An 18824-nucleotide genomic window follows, 5' to 3' on the forward strand; every position below is an offset into this window, starting at 1 on the left:
TTTGACCATTTAATTCTCCTGGAGTAAGACCATAATGAGTCACTATTTTGCTTTGTGATTGTGAACAGAACCCTGGCTAGAACTTTGGGTAAGAATCTACAATGAGGATTTGGGTGATAACAGCAGAAAATTTAGGGCTGAGCTTGGTTTATATATAACTTTCATATTCTCATGAGAAAATGTTCTTTCCATGTACTTGTTTTCATGTAGCAACTTAGGTGGGAAAACCTTCTTAAAGCATTTTGATAGTATCACCTTTCATTTTTTAAAATTATACATTATAATCATACATATCAGTGGAATTTGTTATAGCACATTCATACATGCATATAATTCAATCAGTCTCATTCTCTAGTTCCTTCCCTTTCTCTCCCCTCCTCTTCCTCCCTCCCCCAGGTCTCCTTGCTCTAATTGGTCTCCCTGTTGTTATTATTTTTTAAATTAGCATTTTAATTGTATACAGAAGCAGGATTCTTTGTGGTGACTACATTTTGAGGCACATTGGGCAGAAATTATTTCATCAAACTTACAGTTGAAATGACTCGCCTGAGACCAGGTTGGACCAACCAAGACAGAGCTAAAAACCCACCTAAGGGCTGTGTGTCCTTTCGTAGCACCAGCTCCATAGTTCATGGAGATTGGAAGTGCAAAATTAACAGCACAGCTGTGTCCAATGATCACAGCATCCTGGTTCCCTGGTCCCACTAAGCCAACAATAACTCTCCACGGGCAGGCTCAATTGAGTATGTCCATCACCCAGTTGGCCACCTGGAGACAGGCCTCATATAACACCAACTATTTAGAGAGATGCTGTAGCTTTGCCTAAATGGCTGAAGGAAATGTCTGTTCCCAGGATATTGTCAGGCCTCACAACCAAACTGAGCCAAGTCAAACTTCATTTGGAACCATTCAAATGTGCTGCCTTCTAAGTAGACCAACTCTAAAAATTAAAAAAGGAAAAAAAATTAAAAGGAGGACTCCTCATACTTCCATTTGTGATAATTTGATGACATCTTACTTTGGAAAATATCATTATGTTACTTAGAGATGGCCCTAAAATAATTTTCTCAAATTTAATATTCTTCATAAATATTACTTCCTTAATGAAGTTAACTGCTCCCTTAGGTTTGCATCATAAACCCAGATACATACCACTGGTTGCTAAGCAAAGCCACAGGATGTCATTTAATACATCCTAATTACATTTAGGTATACAGAACTTTCAAATGGCCCTATTAAGCCATGGTGCCAGGCCACGGTACATGTGTTCAAGAAGCAGACGGTTTGGCGAAAGGCTCTTTGGGCATTAGCTGGAAATCTTATTAGCAAAGATCTGTAAGTTCACAGCTGCCATCTCAGTTTCAATTTAATTCTTGAACAACAAACCTACTAAATCAGCTCTGGGTACTGCCCAGCACATGGATCTAGATCTTTCTTATATGCCTTCCTGATCCCTGGAAATCAATGGCCAGAGATAGAAGATGATGTCAGAGTGCCTGCAGTCTACACTTTCAAGAGTACTTTTTTCCATTGGAGTCTTCCCAGCCATGCTGGGAATTGCTGAGGGATATACACAGTCCCTGGATTCACACAGGAAGCCTTTAGATCAGTGATTCTCAGCCTGGGTGATTCTACTCCCAGGAAACGTCAAACAATGTCTGGAGTCATTTGGGGCTATGGGTCAAGGTTCAGGTAGGCAGATGCTACTGGAATGTAGCAGGTAGAGACCAGAGATGCTGCTAAACATCCTTCAAGGCTCAAGACGCCCCACAACAAAGACTGTCCAACTCTAAATGGCAATAGTGTTGAGTGTGCAAAAACTTGCTTTGGAGTTACAACACTTTGATCAGTTTTCCTCTAAGTGCTACTGTGACTCAATGAGTTTACTGAGGACTTATGACACAATAAAACCTCAGTGAGGATTTACTGGTATTTTCTCTCACTTCAAACTATCTGCCCACCAGCTATTTCTTGGTGGAAGGCCATTGGCAGTGCTGTGAGGGGCTCTGGGCTGGCTCCTGTGTGCTTCTCACCCACTTTCAGATTCCCACCCATTCTATGGGTCACATAGCCCAGGCCTGAGAGGGACTCCTGGGCCATATGCTCCCAAGGCTGCATCCCGAACTCAGGCTTCAGGGCTCATATTCTGCACAATCTCCTGTGTTTCTGTGAGTTTGGCACAGACTGATGCTGGGACTCACTTGGTTCATTTTTAAGGTGAAGTATAGCGGTGTGTACCTATAGGTGCTGTAAAACACCTACAGGGTGCCCAGTCCACAGTAAGAAACCCATGAAAGCCAGACTAGTGCTGTGTTTATTCCTATAGCCTTTAGATCAGTGATTCTGATCAGCATCATTATTACGCTTATATTCCTTTATGGATCAAAAGGGTGCTCAACTTACAATCGCTCAGAGAGGGAAAAAGAGTAATTGGTTCATTCTAAAATCTGAGTAATTTATTATCTGAAACTTCCCCAGCCCAGGGAGAGCTGTATTCCAGGAAAAAAACAAAGGCAAAACTCAAAGGAATCACTCCCTTCTGATGGAATTTCAAGTTCTCCTGATGAGGAGGGGAAGGATCTTTAAAAGGAGAAATTGTCATTTTTTTCCTTTCATTGGGCTGTCTCTGGCTGTATGTGAAACCTCTCCATGTATGAACTGAAGCATTTGCAAGCTCTAAAGGACCTTGTAAAGTAAACAGGACGATCTGAGAGAGCCTATAACTTGCTTCTCTCAATGAAAACCACTTCACATTTGGTTCATCCAAGTTCACAGAATGGTAGGCCACAGCCTTCTTCCTTACCAGTCTGGAGGACCCCAGTGAGGATGCCTCACACAGAGGCTGAGCCTGACCCTTCTTGCTTGCTGCCTGAACTTCTCCGTTTCTGCCTGCTGTATCTAACTCATTCCTTTATCCCCCTACCCTGCTCTGCCATGTGCCCACCTGGATATTCTGCCTGACTTCAGGACTTAGGGCACAGCTTCCTGTCCAGCCAGGAAATGCATTTTCCCTCTTGTACTTGTTCCAGCTGCTTGAGCCTCATATGCATTCCTAGGGCTTCCATAACAGTATACCACAAACTAGGGGGTTTGACACAACTAAATTTATTCTCACAGTGCTAGAAGCTAGACGTCCAAAATCGAAGACTAAGCAGTACTATGCTCTCTCTGAAGCAGAGCTGCTCCTGGCCTCTTTTGCAGTTCTGTTGTTTGCCTAAAGTCCTTGGTATTCCTTGGCTTATGAACACACTGCTCTAATTTCTACCCCCATCATCACATGTGCATTCTCTCTTCAGATAACATTCTTCTCTATGTGTCTATGTCCCAACAACATCCCCTTTCTTATAAGGACACCAGTCATCTGATTTAGGGCATATCCTAATTCAGTCTGATCTCACCTTAACTTGATTATATCCCCAAGACCCATTTCCAAGGAAGGCCAGTTGTGTCATCCAAAATTCATGCTCTCTTCTGGGAGAGCATGAATTCTGGAGGACACAACTGGACCCCACATAGGCCTCTTAGCAAGTTTTCTTCTGAAAGCCTCTACTTTTCAAAGCACAAAGGCACACATGGCCTACAGGGTCCAGACTGTTGTGCCCATCGCTGCCTCTCAACCCAGGGCTGTGGGCAAGTCTGGCACTGTGGCCCAACCCTCCCTCACATTTTTGGCAAAGACCGACTCTCCCTCTTTGGGGTCAGATTTCACTGGTTCCCTCCATGCTCAAATGAGACTGTGCATGAATGAACCCAATCATGGAGAGGCTTTAAAGGAGTCCAGAGCTCCTGGTCAATGGGAGGATGGGTTGGGTGTCACTCAATGTCACAAAGTAATGTTCCTAGAACCTCCCACTTTTGGTGAAGTGGCTCCTAAGACTACAACACCTCTATAGGGGACTCTGGGCTGGCCATTAGCTCCACCTGTCCTTTCATTATCAGAGTAAGAGATTTCACTTGCTACAAACTAGCACCATGGTGAAGATGATGGCCTGGTGGAAGAACATGAACACTGGCACAGCAGGTGGGCCACCTAGCAGCCACAGAAATGTCACCTCATCTCTCTCCATTTTTGACATTCAGATCAACAAGGGCTACAGCCTCAACTGGTTTAGTTCTTCCAGTTATTTAACAAGACATCTCTCTGTATATCCCAACAAGCGCCAAGACAGAAAGAAAGTCCTTTACACAGATGGGATCACATATTGAAAACCTCATCTTTGAAATTGTTTGCTAAACATATTTGGTGTAAAATGACATGAAAGAAGAACCTAGCAGCCTCCTAAGGAGGTTCTGACAGTCTATTTCCATTTTGAGATAGGCAGAGCGTGTGTGATCAGAGGGAGGTCCATATAAGAACTGCAGAAGGAGGGTCTTTGAACTTCATAGGCAAATGAGGCTTGCCTCTCTGTGGAGTAAATATGAAAAAAATTATTATTCAGAATCTTCTTGAGGACAGAAAAAATGGCAAGCCAGCCTATGAGGAAAGTCACTTTGGATGAAATAATAAGTACATTTTATGCATGTGATAAATTTCAGAACAGAAACAATGTTTGACAGCTTCTCTTACCTCAATTCCTTCTTTGTTTAAGGCATATTCATCAAAATTCAAAATGGCTATCTTAATCGTTCTTGGAGGGGGCAGGACCGTAAGACCAATATTGATGGCATTGCTCCTCTTGGAATCTAGAACGATGATCTCCTGCCTTTTTCCATCTGCAGCAGTTTTCTTGGTGATAAAACAAGGAAAATCCAAGATTAATGCATCACCATGGGTCCTTTCTGTGTTTCAGTTTTTAAAAGAAAACTCACCACTTACTCAGAAATGAAAACAAATGGCCCCAATTGCAGCTCAGGCGAGGACTGGCTACTGCTCAGTCCAGAAGAGAGAAATCAAGGATTGGGCTCCGAGACACCGCCAAACTTGGGTCAGCAATGGAACTTTGTGAGTCAGACACATTACAAAATAAAATAGATTTTCCTTCAATTGGGAAAAAATGGGATATTTTGCAAGGAAAAAAAAAACCTGTGTTTTTTTTCAACTGTGAGACAGCTATAACCTGTGGGGTTTTTTGTTTTTTTTTTTTTTCATAGAAGCAGTGAAAACGATAGTAAAATCTTTCAGAGTCCCTTTCCTGTGGGCTGCAAGGTGTCAACTTGTGTCTTGGTTGGCGTGTGCATGGAGAAGTGAATGCACAGGTTGAGAGGACAGGACCCCCCCCTCCCCAGATCTCTGGCTGCATTGCCTCAGGGTCCGCCTGACCATTTCAAATGTCCCATGTCCTTTCTATCAGGTCACCTTTGCCTTTCTTGCCATACTTAGTCATTTGTGCAGCTGCCTACTGGGTGGATGAAGAGGTCCCACTACAGGAGAGAGATGGAAAGCCACATGCTGATACAGGAATGAGGTACAGGCAGGCTCAGGCTGGGGAAGAGAACAGGGAACTAGAAGTATCTTGACATCCTCATAGAACCCTGTGCATGGTGTCCCTGCTGGCCTGGGTCCCCCTTGGAGGCAGGCCCTAGGCCCCTCTCATCCCTGTAGGCAGCCCAGGGCTAGCATACAGACTGAGTGTCTGCATGCTCCCTCACCCAAAATTTATCTTGAAGCCCTAACTCCCCAGGTGAGGGTACTTGGAGGTGGGGCTTTTGGAAGTAATTAGGTTTAGGTGAAGTCACAAGGGTGGGGTCCACCTGATAGGATTAGTATCCTCATAAGAAATAAACAAAAACAGTTAGCTCTCTCCTTATACAAAATGGCAAGAAGGTAGCCATCTGAAAGCCAGGAAGAGAACCTTCAGCAGGAACCAACTTGGCCAGCACCTTGATTTTGGACTTGCCAGTGTTCAGAACTATAGGCAATAAATACTTGTTTAAGCCCCGAAGTCTGTGGCATTTTATTATGGTAGCCCTATCAAACGAAGGTGTGCGAGGTGCTGAGCCAACATGTATCATGACTCACAGTTGTGACCACAAACCACAACACTCCCTCCACCCCCAAAACTTTCCCCTTCAGTTCTAAGGAACTGTAGGTGACCAGGGAGTTGTTAAGTGGAAGGAGACGTGGCCTAACACATCTGCTCTTGCCCATGTGTCCTTTGAAGCACACACAGCTGGGAGGATGACCATTCTGATGCATGCCTAGAGTAACAGGAAATGAGTAAGCAGGTTCCCCTGAAGGAAGACACACAGCACAGTGACTAAATGTGTTCACTGCAAGGGGGCTCCTCTGTGGGGCAGCTATAACTCACTTGGTGATGGAGTGAGTCACTGGAGCTCCGCCCTAAAGAACACCTGGGATCTATCCTGGGTCCAAAGGATAAGGTAAGGAGATGGGCAGTATCTTTGCCTAGGTTGTTGGGACCCACCAGGAATGAGGCTGGAGGTTGATGGGGCCATATCCCTAAAGAGCTCAGGGGCTGGCCAAGGAACTCCGACTACACTCTACAGCCAGCCCTCGCTGGGCTGCTCATGGTGCTTCCTAACCACTCTCACTCTCACCCTTTCCTTTGAAGCAGAAAATGTAGCCTGGGAGCAGCTGAGCCATCTGGAGAAGCTGGCCTGAGGCAACACTAGACATGGAAGTCACCAAGGAGAACCAGATTGAAGCCCCACTAAAGTTCTCCTGGGCTCTCCAAACTTAATTGCTCACATTCTATTTTAGATCCTTAAATATGCATTTGGGAATAAACTCAAATTTCTTCATGAAGAAAACAACTGAAGACATCCCAGCTGTTTGGGGGCCTGGTGGCCAGGAGGGGCAATTCCTTTGGGTGTGGTCACTGGCTTTGAACAGGGGCTCCCAGAGACATGTGGCATAGATGCTTCCCCTTCTGCAAGGCAGGCTTTGTCTTTTATATATTTAGCCAAATAAACCAAAAATTCTGAATTTAGTCTTGAAATCTAATTTAAAATAGTATGTTGTATGTGGAATACTAAGAAGGAATGAGAAAGGTTTTGCAAAATGCAGAATATGGGCAGTGAGGAGGAGATGCTATAACCTGTGATAAAGCACTGGGGTGCTGGGGTACCTGCCTCTCCAGGCTCTGCAGATCACTTACTCAGCATCTGTTCTCTCCTGCCTGATCACCACCAGGACTCTCATTTCTTCTTTAGCTAGCAATACGTTCATTAAAAAAAAAAAAAAGAAAAAACCCTCTTTGTACCTAAATCTGGCCCTGTGACTTAGTTCTGGTTTTTTGATTTTCTAATTGAAAATGGACAGATCCAACAAGCTAGGCCTTTATCCTTTCTCTTCTTTGTCCCTAGAACGTCCTATGAGCATAAGGAACAAAGTAATGGTCATGCAGCAAGGATAATCTGGGAACTGTCAGTCCTCAGCCTCTCATCCATATTGTCCTTGTCACTCAAGGATCCTGGAGTGATGACTGTGCAAGCCCAGCTAGGCCAGCTGGAGCCTCTGTACAAATGAGGAAAGGATGCTTCCCTCTGGGGAGACACAGCCCCACCATGAACAGCTGCCCACAAACAGTTTGGAAAAGCACCACCACTCAGGTTTCAGCTTCTTTCCTGGTAGCTGATGTCCATTTATGTCAAACACAAAACCTCTGTAGTGGCTCTGAAGCTGACATGACCTTGTTCCAATCTCAGTAGGACTCAGTTTACACAGATGGACATGTCCACACACTCCACTATTAACTACTGAACAAGCTGAGACAACAGGGAGACCTGTCCCCACAGAGCACATCTACCAGGCATGAAGGAAAGGTAAGAAGGAACACCTGGAATTGAATTATTCAATTTCTGTATTTTAGCAAGAGTTGTTTTAAATGCTACTCTTGATAATTGAAGTAAAGCTCTACTTGGTGCTGCTGAACACCAAGTGTGTCTTCTGGTTAACTCAGCCCAAGATGAGGGAGCAGGTCGGATGGGACTGTCTCCTCATCTCCTTCCCTCCCATAAGAAACAGAGTCACATCTGCAAGAGCAAGTCAAAGCTCTCTAAGCTTTGGAGCCCATGACCATGTCCAAGGATGATCACTCATCAATTCTGATTCATTTTGATTGTCCTTTTGGATCAAGCCCCAGATCTACAATCATGAGCTTCACTATATCCTCCACATGATCCCACAACAGTGGAAGTACTGCCCACCCTTTTTCCACAAAACCTGCCATGCCCGTTCCTCCTCCTCCATACCTGCCACCTCCACCTGAGCCTGACTCCCAGCACGCAGCTTCACACCAGTCCATCATGCCCACTTCCAGACTCTTCTCCCCAACCCTCCATCCTACATTTACCAAGTCTTTCTCAGATACCCTTTTCCTTATTGTATTTCTTTGATCAGAAAGTGATGATTGTCCATGGTTTACATACAATTAGAAAATTAGAAAATTGGCCAATGAAAGAAAGGGGATATAAAGCAGGAGTCAGAGAAGGCAGAGTGGTCCTTGTGGACACACAAATATCCCTCTCTGAAGGCATCTAGGAGGAGGGGGTGAAATGTGATGAGGAAGACGTAACAGGTTGGGACGAAGTAGCAAGATTTCTAGGCAGAAAAGTCATTTTACGTTTGATAGATGATACACATCCCAAAACAAGACCCAAACAAGGAAACAAAACTCCAAACTTCTTGAAATATCATTACAGGGCAAAGTCTACAGCAAGAAAGTGATGAAATTTTCTTGAAAGTAATAAAAGATGAATAGGATAAATGAGAAACATCATGTTCCTAGACAGGAAAGTCAATTTTGTAAGTATAATTAGGTCTCTCTGATCTAATATGTTTAAAATAATTCTATTCAAATTCCAGAAGATTTTTGTTTTTGGAATTAGAAAAATTCTAATATTTTAAAAAGTCAAAAATATTCTTAAAATGAAGAGTTACATGTAATATCTACTCTGCCACCAAAGCTTACTGCAAAACTGACAAAATGTGTAGCACAGACACTTGAATAGCTGGAATAACAGAACAGAATGACAGGGTAGAAAAACTCTTATATAATGGCCCAAGGGATCTCAACAAAGACACTAAGATTAGTGACCCAGAATCTACCATGAGGGGGATTCCTAGTATGGGACCAAAAAAATCTAACAGAATAATATAGCGAGTGAACACTAACAGAGTAGACCCACTGACATCTTCCTCTTCAGGTAAGCAAAAGGCCAGGGAAAAGCAAGAACACAGGCTGGAGTGGGAATGGCCAAGGGCCAGAAAGGCTGGGGTGTACATTCCTCAGGGCACCCTCTTGCTGCCTGGGGTACCTCTCCATCCCTGCCAACTGCAACCTGAAAACATTTTGGACAATTCTTTCATGAAAAGTCAACCACCAAACCTCTGCTGCCTTCTTCAAGTTCCAAGAACAGGGAGAAAGGGACATTGGAAGGAGGCACTAGTGGGGACGGCTGGATGCTCAAACAGGAACAATTATCTCCAGGGTGGATCAGCAAAAGGGTCCACGGAAGCAGTGTGGGGGACACCACTGAGGGGCTATCTCTGAACATGCTACTTTCCCAAATACGTTCAGAAGTACTCAAGGGAGAAGAGGAACTTACTGCTTTAAGGGGGGAAGGGGTATGCTGGGAAAAAGTCAGGCTCTGTTTTAGTGCCAGAAAACCCAGTTAAGCTCAACTCCTGGAGCAGCGCCCCTCCCACAAAGCTGAACCCACCAGGGAGCCTCCGGCACGCCCCAGTAGCCCTTCTCCTCCAGAGGGGAACATTCTTGGGAGAAATGCTTGAGGCTTGGAGGCCATGTAGGGATTTTGTTTTTGTTTTTGACTTGGCCACGAACACTGTAGGGAGAAGGGGCAGGGAGACAGAGAATTACCCTCTGTGCCCAGAGGAGCAGAAAACTCTTAGAAGGGACAGGAAGGAGGTTATGGAGACAACTTGGCTCCTTTCTCTCAAGCTGCCTGTGGGTGGGGATAGGGGGTGTCAGGGTGCAGTTTTCAGGAAGACAGGGGTGAGTCCCTTCAGAATGAGACTTCAGATGGGAAGCACCTGAGGCCAAAAGACTCACAGGACTTCTGTCAGAGGAGGGAGCCAACCTAAGTGGTAATTGCTAAATGCCAAGACTTAACAGAAGGAAGGCCTGTGGCTATCTCTGCAGCCTTAGATTCACCTGGCAGTGAGCTACTTGTATAGAGATCCACTCTCCAGAACCAGCAGCCCCAAGAACAGGACCTTGCAAGTTCAGCCTCTCCTAGAAGCCAAAAGTCACATAGGGTAATAGAAATGTTTGCTAGAATAGTAAGCCAGTTACAGGGGTTCCTCTGAAATAAGCCACACAGAGTCAAGAGCCCACCCAGAGGGCTGGCTTAACACACACAGGGATGACAAAATGCCTCACAGAAAGGAGATATGGAAGTCAGGTTTCTGGATAGAACAATTTATTGCCTCCAAGAATGAATATTTCTAGAACCTGTAAATGAGGACCCAAACCTGATCCTCAGTGGTTGTTGGGGGAAAGGCAACCACCACACAAGAAAGACCACAACTTGATTTGGGTCAGCATCCTAGGGAGAAGAAAAGACCTCAACTTTCCCTCAGGAGTTATGCAAGTTTGGGGAAAGAGAAGCATGAAGATTCAGGCAAGCAGATTTCAAAAAGCTGGAGAGGCAAATTTAAATAGTACACAGTAGTCATTAAGCCTCAAGTTCCTGGAAATACCAACACAACTGATCACCCCCTTTGAATTTTTAACTGGTAATTTCACTAGGACTTGAAGACACAGTATTTAAAAAGTAAACATTCAACACACAGAACTTGTTACCCCAGGAGGTCCTGAGCTTGAAAATAGAAACAAGGCTAAGGACACTGTTTATTTAGAGAACTCTGAGTCTTGGAGAACACTGCAAAGTCCTAGAGCGCTTCCATGAAAGGCAACCCAGCTCTGAGCATGCTTCTCAACATCTCTGTCGGAGACCCCAGGTCTGGGTCTGGCTCCAAAGCTCTAGAAATGGTGAATCATTCCTCCTCGCTCCCTGACCACTGCCAAAGAGTGATGCCACAGGATCTTTTCCAAACTGTCCATTGAGAAAGGGGCAGTTACAAGGATGCAATAATATAGATGTCCTGGCAATAAGGGAGATGGTAAGATACACAGTAAAAGGGTAAGGCAGAAAAATGAGAATAATAGTCTCAAAAAAAAAAAAAAAAACTGAAAAACCTTTACTTGGGCATAAAATTTTCACCAGAATAGGCTTGCCTTCCTGTTAAGGGAAAAAAATATTAATGCCCAGTATTTGCCCTTTGGGTCTCTGGTAGCAGAGGCCAGTGGTTAAACAGACATTCTGTGGTCATGTATCTATTACCCTAACCAGGAGACATACATGAGGACCTGTCTTGAATTTCTAGGTAGAATTCAGGTTGTCTGAGGTTGATGTTAAATAAAATAATATATTCCCTTATGCCCTGACCTTGAATGTAGTGTAGGGATGTTTTTCATCTCAGTAAAATGGATCAGGGCCTCACTGTGGGAGGTGTTGATAGGGAGGCAATGCCCTTGTGGTGCCTCATTTGTCACTTTAAATCAGCCAAGTCACAACCTTGGTTGTACTCAAAAGTCCCTGAGGTGCTTTATAAACAGCCCAGGCCAGGCTTATCCTCCAATCAATCAAATCACTACTCCCAAATTTGCTTTAAAAGTCACTGTTAGTAGTTTCTGATGTATTCTGAAATTTAGGCGTAAATGAAGTTAAACTAATATCCAAATTGATTAGGTTTTCATGGGAGAAAACCTGTGAACGCAAGAAAGCAAGGTACCATCAGGCCCCCAAAGGGAAACTAAGTCCTCATCTTTCTGGTCTCCTGTTCTATTCCTTTCGTTTCTCGGTCTGGTGATAACTTGTCCCTGATGAGGCACAAGAGCTGGGAGGCCACCTCTTGGGGCTCCCCATGTCAAACCCATAAGCTTTGCAGGAGCTTTTCACCTAGAGCTTTCCACCCTGACATCTTTCCAGGGGTTCATTTAATCTCCTATGTGATTTGCCACATCTCAGACCAGCAGTAGAAATACAACGTGCAGTTTAGCAAAGATTTCTGCCTTTCTCCACAAAACACAACCAAAGCCATCTTACTACAAAGCTGTATGTATTTCCTGCGGAGGGGATTCCGTTTCAGAAACTATTTTGAAAGGAAACAAGAAAGCACATCTTTTTGCCCTTTTCATGCTCATTAAATGGTCACTCCAGCCTTGGCTCTGGCTTGTGACTGTTTGGGGGTGACTTGGATGGTCACAACCATGTCCTATAACTCGGATCTGGTGTTAGTTTTCCAATGGAAACTAAAACCCATTTCCTTTGTTTTCTGCTGTCTTATGAAGTCTATTTCATTTTTGTTTCAGTCCAATGTGTTTAATGAAAAACTTCTCATGAGCCAGAATTCGGAAGTGGCTATTTACAGCTGTTTTTTATGAAAATCAATGATTAGAAACAGAGGTAAAATTGGTTATGTCTGAATTGAGACCATACATAAAATGGATACACCTCTCCAAAGTGATGTGTTTTAGTCCTAATTTGAATTTTTTTTGGTCACCTTTTAAAATAAGCTCCTGCTCACATTTTTCTATTCCAAAAACAACAACAACAAAAACCCAAAGGTACAGGCTCCTGTGTCTCATTGTAGAATCAATTTGGTAAACTTCTCAATATACTTGTTCCTCAGTATCCATGGTAGATTGGTGACAAAGCCATTCAAGGACACCATAATCCTCAGAGGCTCAGGTCTGCTATATAAAGTAGCACAGTATCTGCATATAACCTGTACACATCATCCCATATACTTTTATCTCTAGGTTACTTATATTACCTAATACAACATAAATGCTATGTACATACATAGTTGTTAAACTATTGTTCAGAGAACAATGACAAGAAAGTCTGTACATGTTCAGTACAGACAAAAGTTTTTGAATATTTTCCCTCGGATATGGAGGGCTGACTGTATATTACTTTCCTCTTATGTCCACACTGGACAAAAACTAGGCAAACATTTATCCATCATCTAGTCATTACAGTATTTTAAGAGGTAACTACATAGTTCAGGTAAAAATGAAACCTCCAGGTACAGAGAGGACAGAAACCCCAATCTTATCATCAACCAATCCAGCCACATGGAACCAAGCAGAGGAGGGAGCAGGTGAATCACTCATTTTGGGTCTTCTCAGGGCAAATTAGTCTTGGTATTTCCATTGTAAAAAAAAATTAAGTTAGAAGTGCCTATGCTGCCAAACCATTACTCTTTTTCATTCTTCTCAACCCTGAGTCAAGGGATAGCCTCTCGCCAGCAAACTCCAAGGGTGATGAGTACAACCTGCTGAAAGAGCACACAAGGGGGGGGAGGGGAGGGAGGAGGGAGGGGAGGGAGGAGGGAGGGAGGAGGGAGGGGAGGGGGAGGAGGGAGGGGAGGGGGAGGGGGAGGCTGGCTAACTGGATCAGTGGGTCTGGGGTGGTGCCAGAAAAGCAGGTTGTGGGTGACTTCTGGCAGCCAGGGACTGCTGTCTTAACCCCAGCTGTTCTCCCAAATGCCAGTCTGAATGTAACAATCAGAAATGGGCATGTGGGTTGCTCAACACCACGTGGAACCAGTATGGACACAAGCACACCAAGAGTAAGGGTCCAGCACTACCTTCCTGGGTGTTATTTTCTTAAGAAGGCAAAAGCTAGACCCACTTTTAACTGAAATGCAGGAGTAACATGATTTTTTTTTTAAATGTTAGACCTCAGCAGTTTGGGTTTACAAATGAGAAAGCTTTACTTTATTTGAGGGGATTCCTAAGACTGTAACCAATTTAGAATCACATCCTCACTCAGACTGGGCAGAAAGAGACACTGGGGCAAATGCCAACCAGCAAAGAGTGGCAAGTAGTTTAAGAGCCTCAACACGGGTTTCAAGAGAAAATTTATCAATGACAGCTCCCCTAACAGGCTTTTTGGCATCGCACAGCAAGGACAGGCACTACCTTGTTTGTAGGGTACTCTTGTCCTGCACAGTTTGGATTCAGAATTGGTGCTTGACTCTTCAACTTCTAGAATCAATTTTGCAAATTTCTCAATATACTTGTTCCTCAGTATCCATGGGAGATTGGTGACAAAACCATTCAAGGACACCATAATCCTCAGAGGCTCAGGTCTGCTATATAGAGTAGCATAGCATCTGCATATAACCTATGCACATCATCCCATATACTTTTATCTCTAGGTTGCTTATGTTACCTAGTACTACATAAATGCTATGTACATAGTTGTTAAAACTATTGTTCAGGAAACAATGACAAGAAAGTCTGTACATGTTCAGTACAGACAAAAGTTTTTGAATATTTTCCCACGGACATGGAGGGCTGATAGTATATTAGTCTTCAGTCAGTTCTGAAGGCCCGACTCAGGCAGCTTTATTCACCCCAAAAGATGATTCAAGAACAGGGCAGCAATATAGAGTTCTAATTGACTCATGATAACAAACACTTGCAATGTTTACTCTACATTATACTTAAAAGTACTTTTTCAAACCCCAAGTTCTTAAGGAGAGCAGATGGTTTCAAGCCTGTTTTAAAACTGGAATATACCCTGAGTCACAAGTTTTTGGGTTTTTGTTGTTGTTGTTGTTTTTGGTTGTTTTCTTAGTTCTTTAAAATGTGTGAAGGAGACATTATTGCATTGAACTGGTGAGACACGCATTCTGTGATCTGGTATATTGCATCACTAACCATAATTTCATGGGCAGTGTTTCCCATCTATAAAAGTGGACCCAACATCTCTTAATAATATCACAGCAGGAAGGTTTACAGTCTACCAAACATTTTAAACAATAAGAAATTTAGGACTGGGGTTGTGGCTCAGGTTGCCTGGCATGTGTGAGGCACTGGGTTTGATTCTCAGCACCTCAAACAAATAAAAAAAGGTCCATCAACAACTAAAAAATACTTTTTAAAAATGAAATTTAGAAGCATATGTAATATTTATAGGATGAATATGTGGCCACTGGGAAATATCCAATAGTTGTACTATGGTGTATCAGTTAGGGGATTATCCAAAGAAATGTCACTGAATTATTGTCTTTGTAAAAGCATTGAGGAGCCACAGCTGAAGTTCATGATACTACTATCAACCATAATCCCTGAAGGTAAACACATCGACTGAGTCTACTAAATCAGCAAGGCCACTTCTAGTTAATACTAATATCCGCTACTGGACTGTGCTCTGTGTAGCTAACCTTCTTGGGCTTTTTTTTTTTTTTTTTTTTTTAAGGTTATCCGAGTCTCCGAAAGCTGTTTTGCATGATGGAACTGATGTTCCACTCACATAACTTACATCAACCATGTGCCACAGGATTACTATCCTAAAGGTCAGATTTAAAAAAAATATATATATATATATATATACCAGGGTTTTTTTTTTTTTTTAACCAAATAGCCAAAATTACATTTTTTGGGGGGGGGGGGTCTTTATTTCTTCAGCCCTACCCCAATGCAAATCAATAAACATGCTAGAGCCCAGACCTACCTTTGTGACAGACAGTTCCTTGGATTTAGACTCAAACAGGTGCTCCAGTTTGGAAGTGTCCACCTTAATGGGTTCCAGTTTCGACCATAGGAATTCTCTGCAGCGGCGGTTGTTCTTACATGGCCAATCAAAAGGCCTGACTTCATTCCAGAACAGACGGATGGTCTTCTTTTTCTTCGTGAATGCGGGCTGACCCCTGGGTACCTGGGACCACCCTAAGCCCTGAGGAGAGTTAAACACTGGAGGAGGAGGAGCCAATAAATTACCAGGGACTGGAGGGGGTGGGACGCTGTCCAACAGGGGCGGTGGGGGCGGGGGTGGCAGACCCAGAAAGGTGGGCGGAGGTGGAGGTGGTGGTCCTGGGGCTTCCCTGTGACCCAGGTCCACGTCCAGGACATCAATGTCGTCCTCCTCTCCCAGATCAGTGAAATCCATGTCTTGGATTTTGAGCTCCCGAGGATTGGCCATGAGCTGGTCCCAGATGTAATCAGACTCTGTTTTCAGCTGCGCAGGCGCCGTCTCGGGGACCTTGTCATTGGACCCATCCTCAGAGATGGGGCCTCTCCCCAGGTCCCCGCTGTTGAATTTCTCAGCAAATGCTTTTACGCTTCCCCGGTTGTCCAAACATTCGACGTCCACCCTCCTGACGCTCTCGTCCTGGGCCTGAGAGTTGGCCTGCAGGGTGGATATCCTGGAGGCGAGGCTGGCCACGGCCTCCGCCTCCGGCTCCTTGCTCCTGGTCTCTCTCTCGTCCTTCTCCTCGTCATCCGTGGACTTTCTGTTATGGGCATACAGCATGTCCAGCATGAACCGTTTGTTGGTGAGGATATCGCCACACTGTCCATTTACACCTGCATCCTGAATGCCTGTGGACCACACACCTGAAGGCACACAGAAGAAAATGACAGTGAGAAGGTGGCAAGGGGGCTTTACGTCCATGAGAAAACCAATGAGGTGACACAGGGACAGGACACATGGAGTGACTTCAGAAAGAGACACTGAAATAAAGCAATTAAAGCAGAAAGGGCTGAGACTGACGGCTTACTCCAGGACCAGGACCCCTTCCATGTATCATAGTGCTCCCACCTGGGTTCACGGGAGAAATTTTCCTCACCTTCTCTGCCCTCCTGTGGCAGCTGGTCAGGACCCACCAGGTCACAGGCAAGGGGCCTCTTTTCTAACTATACAAAAAAGGGAAGGAAGCAGTTCCCTGGCCCAGAGCAGGCACTGGAGGGGCTGTAAGGTTACCTTTGTCTCTCCCCAAACTCTGCATCCATACAAACCATGCCATTGGCTTCACTTGAAGTTCATGATGGCTTACCACCACCAGAACTTTCCACACCCCTCTCCTCTCCCTCCCTTCCCATCTCATCTTCAGCTAATTTACCAACTTAACAGATGAAGTCAGAAGATCTTCCAGAGCCTCCATTCCATCTCTACCCTCCCACCTGCACCTAAAACCAGGAAGAAGCCTCCCTCCTGTGACTGAAAACAAACTGTCCTTTAGCAGGGTTCAACTGTTACATTAGGAGCCCGTGCCAATGATTCTGTCCTGCATCTCCCAGGCTTCTCCTACTGGAAGAATATGACTCATTTCTCTTTAAAAACTCTTAGTTGTTTATGGGCTTTTACCTCTTATATGTGGTGCTGGGAATTGAACCCAGTGCTTCACACATGCTAAGCAAGTGCTGTATCATTGAGCTACAACCCCAGCCTGAGTAATTTAATTTCTTCCATAAAAAAAACCAAGTAGACTTTCTTGACCCCATTTCTGTCTTCACCAGTCACCCAACTTTTCTCCTTTAAGGTCACACCATTTACAAGAGTATAAGAGTTGTTTTGCTCACTGTCTCCAATTTTTCTTTTTTTTTCTCTAGAACTCAAATGAGCTTTTGTTCCCAATGGTCTTCAAAGCTGCTCCTTTCCAAGTGACCGTGACCTTCACTAGACAAAGCTGATCTCCCCCTTCTTCTCTGTCCCCTGCCAGGGTACAACATTCACTTTCCTTCTTTCCGCTGCTCCTTCCCCAACTTCTCCTTGTTTTTCCTTTAAATGTCCATTGCTCTCCTCTTTTAATCTACCCCACTCTTATAGTCATCAGTTCATCTAGTCTCAGAGCTTTCACATTCCCGGGTTCTCTGCCCTCACCATAGCACCTTCTGCAGTGGTTTGCTCTCTCAGCTGGGGTGGCTTCATGCACCTTGCTGTCAATTCCATAGACACTGAGATCGCCCTCAACTCCTATTTTTTCATCTTCTACATACCAAGGAGCCTCCTATGCCGACTAAATCCTCATGTTACAGCCAGAATCCAGCCACTTTCCTCATCACACTCTACTGCCAAGACCCTGGGCCCAGCCTGCACAAGTTGTCCCTGTAAAGTTGTCCTACTGTTCAATGCCACAATAGGTGAGTGGCCTAGTCTCAACAGACAGGCTGGTTCTTTTTCCATTTGATGGGAAATGTTGGCCTTTCATTTTCTGGCAACAGGGAAAAGTGTATTTCTTGATAGTTTTTGTACCTGGCTAGTTTTCTTGCCTTTTCTCTTTTATGTCTTTTAAAAATTAGATTATTATACAAAATAGATTTCTGCATGACATTTTCATATACACATAAAACATACTTTGATCCTATCATTTATCTACTTTAATCATTTTATGGTGTCCCTTTTTGTCTTTAGTAATTTCCTTTGCTCTGAAGTCTACTTTATCTGATATTAACATAATTACTTCTACTTTTCTTTGATCAATGTTTGCTTGATATCCCTTTTCCCAACTTTTAACATTCAAACTTTGGATCATCATGTTTGAAAAGAGTTCCATACAGACAGCATGTAATTAAGCTTTTTTAAAAAATCCACTGTCAATCTCTTTTAATGTAAAGTAACTATTGAAATGTTAGGGCTTAAGTCTGCCATTTTGGTCCCCCCGCCAATTTCTCCTTTCTTGGCTATTGTGCATTACTTGAATATTTTTTAGAAATTATTCTTATAGTGTTTTTATGTACATTAAAGCATTTTTCTCAGTGGTTGTTGTGGGTATTATTACACACTAACCTGCCGTGATCTACAAGTGTTGAAGTTTAACCACTTTAAGTGCAGTGAAGAAAACTTGACTTCTGTGTAGTTCCTTTTACCATCTATGCTTTCAAAATTATCTGAAATATTTCTTCTATATACAGAGAAATACTATTTTTATCAAATGATATTAAAACTTTTGCTTCAACTTTCAAATATTATTTCAGAAACCTGAGGAGAAAGTCTATTTCTTTACCCTATTTCCACCCATTCTGTTCTTCCCTTCCTGAAATTCCAAGCCTTCCATTATCATTTCATTTCTGTTCAGAGAACATCCTTCCACCATTCTTGAA

General features: G+C 43.6%; 1 protein-coding gene across 9 annotated transcripts in view; it reads right to left on the minus strand.

Annotated features, from left to right (window-relative positions):
- Fhod3 (formin homology 2 domain containing 3) overlaps positions 1 to 18824 on the minus strand; it is a 425688-nt gene that overhangs the window by 38459 nt on the left and 368405 nt on the right. For all 9 annotated transcript variants that reach the window (XM_076837398.2, XM_076837397.2, XM_076837399.2 and 6 more), the window contains 2 exons: positions 15457 to 16337; positions 4568 to 4726 (listed from right to left, as the gene is read on the minus strand). In XM_076837398.2, the coding sequence (XP_076693513.1) occupies positions 4568 to 4726; positions 15457 to 16337 (1040 nt within the window). The remainder of the gene's footprint in view (positions 1 to 4567; positions 4727 to 15456; positions 16338 to 18824) is intronic.

Source organism: Callospermophilus lateralis, chromosome 17, assembly GCF_048772815.1.
Source record: "Callospermophilus lateralis isolate mCalLat2 chromosome 17, mCalLat2.hap1, whole genome shotgun sequence".
Lineage (NCBI taxonomy): Eukaryota > Metazoa > Chordata > Mammalia > Rodentia > Sciuridae > Callospermophilus > Callospermophilus lateralis.